The sequence below is a fragment of the Periophthalmus magnuspinnatus genome, chromosome 17 (assembly GCF_009829125.3).
Source record: "Periophthalmus magnuspinnatus isolate fPerMag1 chromosome 17, fPerMag1.2.pri, whole genome shotgun sequence".
Taxonomy (NCBI): Eukaryota; Metazoa; Chordata; class Actinopteri; order Gobiiformes; family Gobiidae; genus Periophthalmus; species Periophthalmus magnuspinnatus.
This window is the reverse complement of record NC_047142.1, coordinates 15859534-15872614: the sequence shown is the minus strand read 5'-3', so window position 1 is coordinate 15872614 and position 13081 is coordinate 15859534. Positions and strand designations below refer to the sequence as shown.

The window sequence follows — 13081 nt, the reverse complement described above, 5'->3', positions numbered from 1 at the left end:
TGCAGCAAAACCACAGAGGTGCCAGAATGGATTCACGATAATAAAATACTGTAAAAGTATACAAAGTACTACTGTGTATTGTATGTACTTGGAATTTTGTGGTCAAACCTTCTTGTCACAGTCTGATCTCTTTAGATCTCAGAAGTTAAACAGGGCTGGGCCTGATTACTACATTGGATAAGAGATGCTGGGAATACCAGGGGCCACAGTGAAGTAGTAATGGCAAGGCACTTCACTCACATTGCCTAGTTGGTAATGGTTGGATTGGCCAATGGTGCAGGTTGGCAGCCTCGCTTCTGTCAGTCTGCCCAGGGGCAGCTGTGGCTACAATAGTATCTTACCACCACTGAGTGTGGAGTGAATGAATAATGCACAAAATTGTAGAGAGACTTTGGGCGTTTGGAAAAGCGTTATATAAGACTGAGGCATTATTATTATTATTATTATTAAATACTCACAAGAAACTCGTCCCGGATGAAAAACTTAGCTCTTGTGACTCTTGGGTCCTCGCCGGGTTCAGGGGTGGCTACGGCAAGAGCGGAGGGACAATCAGCACAAACCGAAAAAAATTACAACATGTTTATTTAAATAAAAGCCTTACCTTCATTTGGTATGGTGTAGCGAGCATATTCAGGAAAGTAGTCTTCGATTTTAGATTTTCCAGCTAATACTTTCTCGGCCAACATGTCCTGCTTGTTCAGGAATAATATGACCGATATAGTGCGTAACCATCTGCAGACAAGCACACAAACAATGCACAATTCAATAATGATTCATAATACAAAATGTATCATAATAGAATACAGATAATTATTACCAATACAGGGCAATAAATTACTTTTAGGGGCTGTTCAAGTGTTCAACTTTTTGTCACAGAGTAAAATATTGTTTGCAATTTTAGATCTGATTTAGTTTCAGTTTATAAGGTTTGTCCAGGATTTATCCAATTAGTTAAGACCCTTAAGTACTTTAAGGCTGCAGTATTGCTGGTTTGGTCCTGTTATAGTCCTGGTTTAGTCCCAGTTTAGTCCCATTTTAGGTACAGTTTTGATATTTGTGGGTGGGCGAGTATTTCTTACATTGTGGAACTAAAATCTACACACGCATCATGGGGACCCGCCTTATAAGAACAAACATCAAGTCTTTATTATGTAAATCTTTTATTATTAAATAAACAACGTGATTTTAAGTTAAGATTTAGGTTTAAATAGGCTAAGGTTAGGATTTAGCGTAGGCTAGTTAGTAGTGATTAGATTAAGGGTAGGATCAGCCTCCAGGAAATGAATGTAAGTCAATATAATGTCCCCAAAAGGCATGGAAATCCAAACACATTTTACTGACGTTATACTGGGTTTAAAAATGTTTAAGGATAACTGCTCTGCCTACTGTATTTAAAAGTCACATATTACACAAAATGGACTGTGAGCTTTAAACCATGTAATAATGTTGTTACCTCCTCAAAAACTTTGTCTTTCTGTCAGTCTTAGGTCAGTGAAAAACAGCTGATGTAAAAGTATATAGATTGTGACTGACCTGTTGTTCCAAATGCTGCGGAAGAGGTCGAGTGCTTCCCGTAGTCTGTTGGTGTTGTTGTCTTCCCTTATTACCATGTTATAGCTGCTGCTGGCCACCACAAAGATGATCGCAGTGACATCTGGAGGACACACGGTAAAATACATCAGCAAAGATCATTCAAAATGATGGTTTCATGCAATATATAGATTTGGATTGTTTTAAAGGGCTAAGTTCGGGTGCATTCACACATGTATTTTAAAACAGGGACTAAACCCAGAACTTAACTTGGACAAAAACATTTTACCATTAAAGCATTGGATCCATTTTCTCCTCTCGTCTCTCTGGCCTCCAACGTCGAACATGCTGCGAACACAACACATGATCAGAAGCCTGCCCCTGTGTGGTCAAAGTGGGCTATGGCAGGAGGATGTATAGAACAGACTGAACTGGAGCAGGTGGCAGTAAACATTTGTATGTAATCGATACAGAGACAACAGGGAAGTGAATACAGGGCTAATATACAACAACAATTCCAATGTTTCCAGTTAACTGAGGAAACAATGGTGCCCATCCTTGGTCTAAAATTCTCTCCATAGTCTAAAAACAACCTGGACGGTACAAAATCACACTTGCTCATTGTATTCTCATAAATATTCAAGAGTAACTAGACCAAATACTAAATAATCGTAAAACTGTCCAGAAGAGTAATTTACATTAACATAGTTATAGTTATGCCAAGTTATTGGTACACCTGCTCATTGACAGACTTAGAGACAAATGTACTTTAACTTTAAGCTAGTATTAAAGTGGGACTAAACACCTAAACTCTGCCAACAACCACATTTTAAATAGAGCTGATAAACTGGGCAGTATCTGTGGACCAAAGAAAAGAATGAGAAGGAGGAGGGGTGTTGTCTGGTGATAAGGTATGGTATGATTGGTCTAACAGGTATCCACAGTGCAAACTCCGCCGCTGCAGCCAGCCGTTTGTAATCAGAAACATCTGGCTGTAGTCAGGGCAGACCTATGTGATGTCACCAACTACTGGAAATAGCAGTGTGCACTGAAGGCAGCACAAACTTAGATTTTGAGGTTTTGACCAGGTTTGCACTAAGAATGAGTAGTTGACAAAAAAGTGGATTTAGAGTTTAGTTCCTCCTAGTTAACTTAGAATGAAACTTAACTTTTTCCTTTCAATTTTCAGCTTTGATATAAACTCCAATAATCACATTAAATTAGCTTATTTTCTTCACAACAATATATCTTAGACCGTATTGCACCCAGGTCTTCTTTATAAGCACATTTCTTCAGTGCCCACTTTGACCCTGTTGACGCAGTGGTGGTCTGACTCTGTGCCCAAAGGGGCCTGACACTAGTTTAAATCACTCATTGGTGGTGATATAATTTAATACAAAGGTTTGTTTCAGATGGAGTAAGTGTGCTCAGTGAAAGTGGGTCAAACGCTTATAAAACCAACTGTGATTATCGGCAGCGTCTGTAACAGGAAGCGCCGGTTGATACCTCCGAATGGGACCAGACCAGAGACAGAGAGAGAGGCTAGAGAGGGGGTTGTCAAAATATCACGATTATTGTTTTATTTAAATTATACTGAAGTTTATTTTATTTATTGATTGGGCTGAGAGATATAGAAGAAAAAACATCACTTTAATTTTCTGCGTATTGACCAAACTTATCACTCACTTTCCTAAAGCATCCCTAGCATCCTAATTATTCACTATGATGAGTTTATAAGCACTTTGCACAACTTTCAAAGACCAGTATGGAGTTTTGTTGTCCCGGTAATGCTAACAACAGCTAGCATGCTAATACAACACCGGCCAACATCCTGGCTACGACATACAATGTCACTTCTGACCTTAGAAAAGGTTAAATCCTCTTTGAAGGGCCTAACTGAAAATTTATTATTATTATTATTATTATTATTATTATTATTATTATTATTATTATTATTATTATTATTATTATTATTTCCCTTTATTTACTTTACCTTCCATGCTGCTTTTACAATATATCTGTATTGAGGTAAAACAAATCTACTTCATTATTATGAAACTACATTTTCAAAACTTCTAAAGGTTTAGCAAATCACATAATTACTAATAAAGTCTATAGTGATGACCTGTATTTCTTCAAGTCATTTTCTGTTTACTACTTCATACATCCTCCTCACAATTAGTGGCGGTAAGCCCCTATAGTGCTGTAATGTATGTAATACATACCAGAAGTTGTATTTTTTTTCTTTCACGTTTCAGTAACCCTTTATTATTAGTAAACCTTGTAATGTGTCCTGTGTGATGTCACATAGTTCTTGAAATTACAGAGGTCACTGAAGGCACCACAAAGTTAGATTTATGTGTTTTTGACCAGAAAGCTGCAAATTTACCTAGTTTGGCCAAAAGTTGCCCAAAAAATGACTAAGAACAGTCGACAGTGCTTTTAAAACACCATGTACAGTGTTTAGGAGCAAAAGAAGTGAATTCAGTGTTTAGTTACACAGTAGTCAACAATTACTTGGCGCATGATTACTCTGAATGTTGCAGCCTTACTGTATTATTTGGTAAAATATATTTGACTTGAAACTTACTGAAAGTTGACTTTATCTACTTGGAACCGCGTCTCGAAAATCCCTGAAGTTAACACTCGGCAGCGTAGAAGGTCCTAGAACAAAAACAACACCAATTTAAGTTCAACATTCGCGTACATTAAAAATACAAATCTAATGATAAAATGACTGATAAAAGAAGTACTTACCTGGTCCGTGGGTGTGTAGTCGCTCTGTCTTACCGAGTCGATTCTGTCCAGAAAACTGTAACACACAAACACAAGAGAGATGGTTAGGCATTTAAGATCTGATACCGCAAGGTTTAGAGGAAGATGGACAAAATATAACAGGAAGAAAAACTAATAGCAAGTGTTAAACTGAAATTCATTCATTGCTAGGTTTCAGATCACATCACGACATACTATAGGCCAATAATATTTAAAACTGCAAAAATAAATCTTGTTAAAGAGGGGAGTATTTTACTTCGATGGCTAGTAACTGCCAATATATAACATATTTAGATCATGTGTTACCTTTTATTGTTTTGAAAATGCAATAGGTTTCACTTTCGTTTTTGACGCTCTGAGCCCCCCTCCTCCTGCACTAAGTCACTCCCCCTTCAGAGCATTATTAAAACACAATCAGCATGCTAATGTATGTATGTACAGTTTTATATCATGCTTTTGTATATTTATAAAGAATTGTCATGTAGAAGCTTGGGTGATGTACTGGGTTGAGTCTTGGACAGGATCTTACAGCTAACCATAAAGAGGGTTCAAATTGGGCCCGGGAGAGATCACTAGATTACTCAAACATGCATGGGTGACATATAAAACCTCTTCAGGAATGCTTTTGAGGGAACAATGTTATAATATGGTACAAAGCTCAAAAAATCTATTTTGCATAATACCCCTCATTAAAATGCAAAATGTTGCAATACAGTGAGTTCTTCTCTGCAATAAACATTTTCTACTTCAACAATTGTGGATTTAGATATTTCATGACAAATTACAACGCAAACATGAGGGAAATCTGGCCCTTTCCCCCCATCTGGCAACATGACATCATTACATTCTAAAGTCAGAAAACCCACCACTTCATATTTTTAGGCCACTGGAGCCTTTGCAACAGTGTGTCAGGTCTTAAACAATCAATAAATAAAACAAGTAGTGAATAACTAGTAAAGCAAAATATGTACCAATATATCCAATGCAACAGTTTCCAATGTACAGTACTGCACATAGTAGAAATAAGGGCAGAGTAATATGGCCAAACGTGTATGTCATGATATGAAAGAGAAAATGTGTGAACTATATATTGAATTGTATGTACTTACGATACTAGTACAATACCCTAATCATGAAAAATGAACTTCCCCCAATAGGATTGTCAAAAGTATTAAAAATCAGATACTAAATGATACTAAAACTAATATTCAAACTAGATACTCATTTGAGCAAGTATCAAAACGAAAAAAGTCACATTCACAGGACAGAAATGAACCTTTCTTGAAGAGCTTTAGAATGATCTTGAGCTGTATCAGAACAAGTATAAAACCACATAAACTAGTATACACCCATGGATCACTATGGAACCAACTGAACGACTGAGAGACTACATACAACACCACATGGTAATATAAAAGAAAGTCCTCTGTTGAAAATCACATTCTATTGTCAAAAGACAGAATGATTTTAATTATTATTGCAGTATCAAAATTGGTATTGAGTATCAAGTCTATTCCCTACTATTGAAGTTGAGTTTGCAATTTTAGTATTGTAACATGATATTAAAAAATAAACTGCCCCCAATAATAAATAAATATATCAGAGACAATATGATTGAACTAAAATTGACAATGACAATTTCAATAAGGCTAGGTGGATAAAATGTGAAAACCTGAGAAATAAATACATTATTTATGTGCATTCTGATGTGTCCTTCTAGTATCTGAGCTGTGCCTGGTCTGTGCTTAGGGAAACGCCATGTCTGCTGCTGGTGAGGCCTGTGCAGTACTGCTAATGTCCACCAGAGGGCACAGCGGCTCAGTCTGGTCTATTTCTGTCTGTCTCTGATTGTGATTACATAAGGCTCAGAGAGTGGAGGAGATTCAGAGAGAGCAGAGCCACAGCAGCCAGAGCAGAGAGACAGGGGAACAGGGACGATCCCGCTCAGGATTGAAACAGGGCTAAGAAAGGGCTAAAGGACTGAAAGTGAACTAAGACAAAGCTAAAACAGGACTGAAACTGGACCAAAAGAACCAGGATAAAAACAGGACTGCACCAGGACTGAAACTGGACTGAACCAGGACTGAACCAGGACTGAAACTGAATTAAACCAGGACTGAAACTAGATCAAAGCAGGACTAAAACTACAAGGGCAAAATAATGGCTTAACCACAACTAAAACAACTAAAACGGAATGACCTAGGTCTGAACCTGGACTAAACCAGGACTAAAACTGGACTAAAACAGAAATGAACCTGGACTGAAATAGAACTGAAACTAGAACAAACCAGACTGAAACGGGAAGAGCAAAAACAACAGCTATATAAATCTGAACTAAAACAACAAAAAAGTCAGGGCTAAAGCAGGACTAAAAAAGGACTGAACAAGGACTGACCAGGAATAAACCAGGAATAAAACAGGGCTAAGAGAGGTCTTATACCCGGGTTGACCAGGACTAAACTTCAAGTGAACCAGAGCAATCAGAAAAATTGTAGAATCAATTTTTGCTATGGGGACAACAAAGTCTATTTAAACTCGTGCTACTGGCTAACCTACAGTAGCCATAACAAAGCCCTGTATGAAAACTACTGACCTGAAATGCATGTGATTGTTGTATTAGTTCGGCAGATCATATTTCTTCTTCTCTGAAATGTTAATGCTTCAGTGAACTTAAACTTCTAATAATTTGATTACAATCACAAAACCTGTAGGAAAAATGCTTCACTCGTCACAGAAAGTGACTTAAAATACAAAGAAACAGCCTTTTCTGAGACAAAGTGGCCATATTTGTGCAGAGGCTCCCTTGCAGACACAGTGAGGTTATAAATACTGGATGCTTTGTGACTGCCATGTGACACACGTACTATTGGCAGAGCAGAGTTAAAAATAGGAGCATAAAAGAAAAGGGATGTTTGGCAAAGAATTGGTGATAAAATACAAAATAGTCACGTTTATCTGTCACTTGGAACGACATGCTAACAAGGACGTGAAGATTAACTAGGTAATCAATAATCGTGATCATTTAGGTCACAATAGGGCTGTGCAATTGATCAAATTTATTAAGATCGTGATGCAGGCATTTCTAATTGTCAGTGATGTGGTGTTTTAATGAAGAAGTCTACAACAACTCTTACATGACAAAAGTAAATGATACGAGTGTTTCCTGCAAGTTAATTTTGGGTGGATTTTTTTTTTACTGATGATATAGACAGGTGTAACTCTATAATAACTATCTAACATATAAGTACTATCTCACCAAATTAAAGTTACAGTATGTAACTTTATGGAGGTTGTGTAATTCCTTGGAAATCAAAAGTGAAAACCATACATACTGGAGCATTTTCCATGGAGGCCATAGTGATAATGCCATAGTGTGTAATAGTTTACACACACTGTTTTCAGGTTTGTGGAGATGCAAGCACACTCATAGTAAGAATGCATGTTTTTTCTGTTTGTCAGTGCAATGACCTATTAAACTAATAGAGGAATAACCTTTCCGTAGTGATATATCAAACTATAAAATGTGTTACTGTGAGGGGCTTATAGGTCCTGTACCAGTATGTTTTCCATGTATTTGCCCCAGTACAGCTATGTTGTATAAGCACATGCTGTGTGCATCTAATTATGAAACATTTTATTGTCTAAGAATCAGGAATTGTGTCAACATGCTAGTTGCTGCTAGCATTACTGTCACAGCAAAGCTGTGGTCTCTGAAACTTGTGAAATGTGCTCATAAACTCATCGCGGTGAATAGATAGGATGCTCACAATGCATAAAGTGAGTGAGGAATAACTTTGGACTGATTCACCATTGAAAAGGGACTAGTTCTGTTTTTCACATTTTTAAGAGGGTAAAAATCAGGTACACATAGAGATGCACAGAAACAGCAGCACAGTGGCAGTAGCAGCTCTCCTCATGTGCTCATTTGATAATTGGGTTGACTTTTTACAAATAGTCTTTAATTAGCCGAGCAGAGGAGCGTCAATACTTTCCATATTTTGAATAATGGACTTTCCCCTCGAACTGCAGCCGCTGCCCACCACGCAGGGGGAGACCGCAGGGATTCTAGGAACTTCAGCTTTATTTAAACTGTTGGTGAACAAACCAGGAAGCACTTTTATTTGAACTGAGAAGCAGGAAGTGAAAGCAGTTTGGTCACTCCTCTGTCACTAACTGAAGCGTGCTCTGGGTAAACTAAAAGTGGTCGAAACTAAGGAATAGGCTTGATACCAATTCCGATGCCACGATGATAATAAAAAATATTCCTTCTTTAGACAACAGAATTAGATTTTTCGTTACTTTCTTTTATATTACCATGCAGTCTTATCTGTCAGTTGTCCCGATAGGTTCCATAGTGGTATCTGCTCAAAAAAGTATCTAGTTTCGATACTAGTTGTAGTATCGATTAGTATCTGTTTTTCGATACTTTTCACAGCCCTATTAGACACATCTTGTAAAGGTACATTCTCATAGTGTAAATACTGTAGTTGAACTGTAGTTATCGTTGATGGTGGATTTGAAGAGGAACAGTATATCTGGAAGTCTCTGGGTCCGTCCTAAAAATAGCCCGGAGCGGAGACAGCGCTGAAAGTCAAAGCAAACGCAGAGTAAACACAGGTCTCTGCTCTGTCTCACGGCGGACATCTTTCCTCCAGCGTCGCCCCGGGTTACCACATGTATAAAGACGAGGAATACACTCAAATGTGCCTGTTTAACGTCCGAGAGGTCAACCCAAAACAGAGCCGCTGCTGAAATACATCCTTTAAATTTGACGTGAACAATCTGAAATTCAAAGGCGAGCTATGTAGCTTTTCAGAGGGAGGATCTGCTACCTCTTTATCTCCATGGAGATGTTATTGCTTTGCCTGGAATGTTCCGCAGTACACCATTAAACGTATATATATTCAGCATTAACCTTTTATTGCTCAAAAATATCTTGAAAAACATGTATTACTGTGAGCGTGGATGTCTCTTCACAGATCTGACCTGTAACTTGGCCTTGTCTCCATAGAAATACATACTTTCAATGGCATACCGTGGAACATTTCAGGCAAAGTAATAGAAACAAGCTGTTGAAAAGTTACATAGATAGCACCTGTGGTAAATATTTATCATAGCTTAAAACTAGTCAAGTAGAAGTTTGTAATAAAAAGTTTAACCTGTCATGTGTACTTTAAATTTTCAATGTATAGCGTATTATAGTAAGCAAATGTGTCCTGTTCATTTGACTCATTTTTGAATGTTTCAAAAAAGGGCAATCAATGGGTTTTGGACTGATTAAAAATTTGCACTAGTAGCGAAGCAATTAACAAATCAAAACAAAATACAAGTCTTCAAAATGGCGCCTATAAATCCATTCAACACAAGCACCACTCCAGATGTTGAGCTAAAGGTTCATGGTCAGGAGTAACTAAGATACAGGAGTCTAAAAAAGGCCATTAATTTATACTTGTTCTCTCCTTAACATTCAATCAGCTGCATACAAATAACTGAAAATAACCAATCAAATATTAGGTTTTTTTTAACAGCAGAAAATCTCAACTATCCTACAAATGACAAACTGACATCCTCGGCATTCTGGGAACTCCATGAAGCCAGTGCATCCCAGCTGCATTTGTCACTGCCCCCCATTGGATGACAGTTTTCTAGAAATCATATCCAGGCCTCATATCAATAGACTGCATGTCCGCTGCCGAATCAATCTGCTCCAAAAATAGCAGAGCAAAGTAAAAATAATCAACTTCATCGAATAGGTTCCTCTCTGTCTCTTCCTCTTTCTCTCCCCCTTCCTTCTCTACCATCTCTCTCCCTCCCCTTTACCTCACATACATAGTCGCTGTCTTCGCTGTCTCTCCCCTTGTTCAATTAAATTTTACATATATAGCGCATTTAAAATTCAACTTAAGCTACCCAAAGTGCTTCACATAAAAATCAACAAACAACAGATTTACAGAAATACGACACATAGGCAAAGCAATAAAGCAACACCTCGTCTCTTTTCTCTCTCTCTGTCCCTCCCTATCATCCCCTCTACCCTTCCCTCCCTCTCTCTCTAGCTCACATACATAAATAGAGGACTTCATGTCAAATGAGTTGTTCCGCTCCGAGTCAAGCGGTCGCCCAATGACACGAGCTGTGCCCAAACACCAGTCGATAGAAACCACGGTGCAGTGCAGTCAGGGCTGAGGGCAGATTGTGTAACAGTGAATTGTTACGAATGAAGCTAAAAACAAGTCTCAGGTGAAGCATAGGTGGTGGACAATGTATCAAATGAAATCTTCGATAATATTGTGAATGTTTTGAAGATATTGATATATTGCCGTGACATCATGCTGGGGGGGGGTTCTGGATGTATGTAATGGCGGTATGTTACACAATGCACAGTGCACACATTAGAAAACACTGCCAAAACAGTTTTAAGATAGTCTGAAACTGAAGAAAAATACAAAGTGGATTCAAACAACACATGTTCAGGAGCCTTTAATGAATATGAGCTTTCATAGTCCTGTTTAGGTGTTTTAGGTGATTTTCAACAAAAAAGGTGAGAGTGACTAACTGAAAAACTGTTGGCTAGTGCTAGCTAGCTTGTGACTTTAATTTTGTGTGAGAGAGACTTGATTAACAGTACAAAATCAGCTCTCCTGTTCAAGTTACAGCTAAGTAAGTTCTTTCTGGTCAGATTGTGTTAAAACAAAGCTCAGATATATCTTTTGAATGGGGAAAGCCATCAAAATGTTGCATATACCAGGAAGCTAAAACCCATGAATACAAAAGTTAAATATAGGATATAATATTTACAATAAAAAAATCACACAGAGCTGTAAAAAAGATAAGATATTGTAATTTCAAAGTCAGGCAAATCCAGAGCTGAAATTATTCAAATGATTCTAGGTGTATGGAATTTAAAAACACAATGGAGCACTTCCTGGATTACCACATGACATCACAAGGTGGAATGGAGTGTTTTCCTTTTGAGAGACGTTTCAGGCCAAATATGGAGTATTTCTCTGTTAAATCTGTCAATGAAACAAAATACAACTCCAGGTATGCTTTTGATGAGGGAGCAACATTTCAACATAGATCAAAAATAGAGCAATATAGGCCCTTTAGCCAGAAAAGGACACATGGAATTAGTTAATACAGCACTTTGAAAAAAGATTAGGCAAATCAAAGCTATTTCTATAAGTAGATCAGCTCAGGTCTCTGTATTTTGTTTGTTTGTTTGTTTGTTTATTCAATTAGACTTTTGTTATGACATGTTTTCTAGCTCCCTAAAATCTCATTCTTGCCCTCTCTGCTACACACTGCTGTTTATGTAGTTGACTGGCTGTCCTCGGGGTGGCGCCACTTTGCTCCTGTGCTCCTGACACTGCTTGCTTTAACAGCTGGTCTCTATGGAAACCCCAGAGTTCAGTCCTCTCTCCTCATCTCTCTCTCTTGCTCTCTTTTTCCTTTTCTTTCTTCACAGGCTCGCTCTTCCACCAAAACTGGTTCAAATCCTGAGTTTAGAGCTCAGTTATAATGTTTTTATGCCACTGTAATCTATTTTTAGAAAGTCCATGATCTCACACTGCATGATATTAAAGCCAGGGACTATTTACTAGATACGAACTGTAGGCCAGAAAAAAATCTGTAAAAATCTGTAAAAAAACAAAACAAAAACAACAACAACAAAGAAAACAAAAAACAAAAACAAACAAAAAAAGAATTATAGAATTAATCTTTTAAAGAGGGTCATTTTACTTTACGGGGTATTAACTGCTAACACATAACATATTTTCATTGTTTTAAAAGTACTATATTTGCAAAAAAAAAAAAAAAAAAAAAAAAATCATCATGTTTTCTAAGTTTTAAACTACTGCACATCGCAACAGGTTTGTCAAGTTGCTGTGTACAGTTTTGTATCATGTTTTTGTATATTTATGGACATTATGTGGGAACATTGCACAGGACCTTACAGCTAAACATAAGGAGGGTTTGAATAGGGCCCAGGAGAGATTGATAAAATACTCAAACATGACTAGATGACTTAAAACATCTTCAGCCATGGTTTTGATGAGAGAACAATGTTATAACATGATAGAAAGCTAAAAAAAAATCTGTTTTGCATAATACCCCAGGAATAGAACAAGAGTAAACCAAGTCTAAATCAGGACTAAACTGGGCTCAAACCAGGACCAAACCGGCACTAATGTGACTAACACGCCTAGAAGCCTACTAAACCAATGAGAACCTATGTTAAGACTGGGAATAAACCAGGGCTAAAACAGTCTCTGATTAACTAAACTGACAGCATTCATAACTCCTGAGCTGTGGAAATCAATTGGACACAAGTTAAAAGTTAAGTTGGATCATGATGAAGTGTTCTACTATTACTGCTGCAATACTGGATCATGGGGCTAATTGATGAGGAAGTGACAGAGACTTGAACAGTTCTGATGATTATGATTTTTACAAACGCATGTTATGATATTAAAGTGCAAAATACTGTCATCTGTAAACAGCTGTTTTGTTACGGCAGCTTTCGTACAAGTACCACACATACACATCAGGATATGGACTTCACCATAAACTATCTATATAGAAAAATACAATGCAACTTTATCTGTCTAAACTGACATTTTCATGATGGTGTTAAGACTAGTATTAAAAAATTTCAAACTTGTCTTCGATACTAAGGAATAGACTAGTGTATGTGGTCTTATACTTGTTCTGATACAGCTAAAGATCATTTTAAAGCTATTCAGGAGGTTAAATTCTGTCCTGTGAATGTGAC

The 13081-nt window shown here is 37.4% G+C and overlaps 1 protein-coding gene across 2 annotated transcripts in view; it reads right to left on the bottom strand.

The window, feature by feature from the left end:
* Nucleotides 1-13081, bottom strand: part of LOC117384950 (guanine nucleotide-binding protein G(olf) subunit alpha) — a 64817-nt gene that overhangs the window by 3125 nt on the left and 48611 nt on the right. For both annotated transcript variants that reach the window (XM_033982134.2, XM_033982135.2), the window contains exons 6-11: nucleotides 4288-4342; nucleotides 4121-4194; nucleotides 1820-1878; nucleotides 1534-1654; nucleotides 602-732; nucleotides 459-526 (exon numbers count right to left, since the gene is read on the bottom strand). In XM_033982134.2, coding sequence (XP_033838025.1) covers nucleotides 459-526; nucleotides 602-732; nucleotides 1534-1654; nucleotides 1820-1878; nucleotides 4121-4194; nucleotides 4288-4342 — 508 coding nt within the window. The remainder of the gene's footprint in view (nucleotides 1-458; nucleotides 527-601; nucleotides 733-1533; nucleotides 1655-1819; nucleotides 1879-4120; nucleotides 4195-4287; nucleotides 4343-13081) is intronic.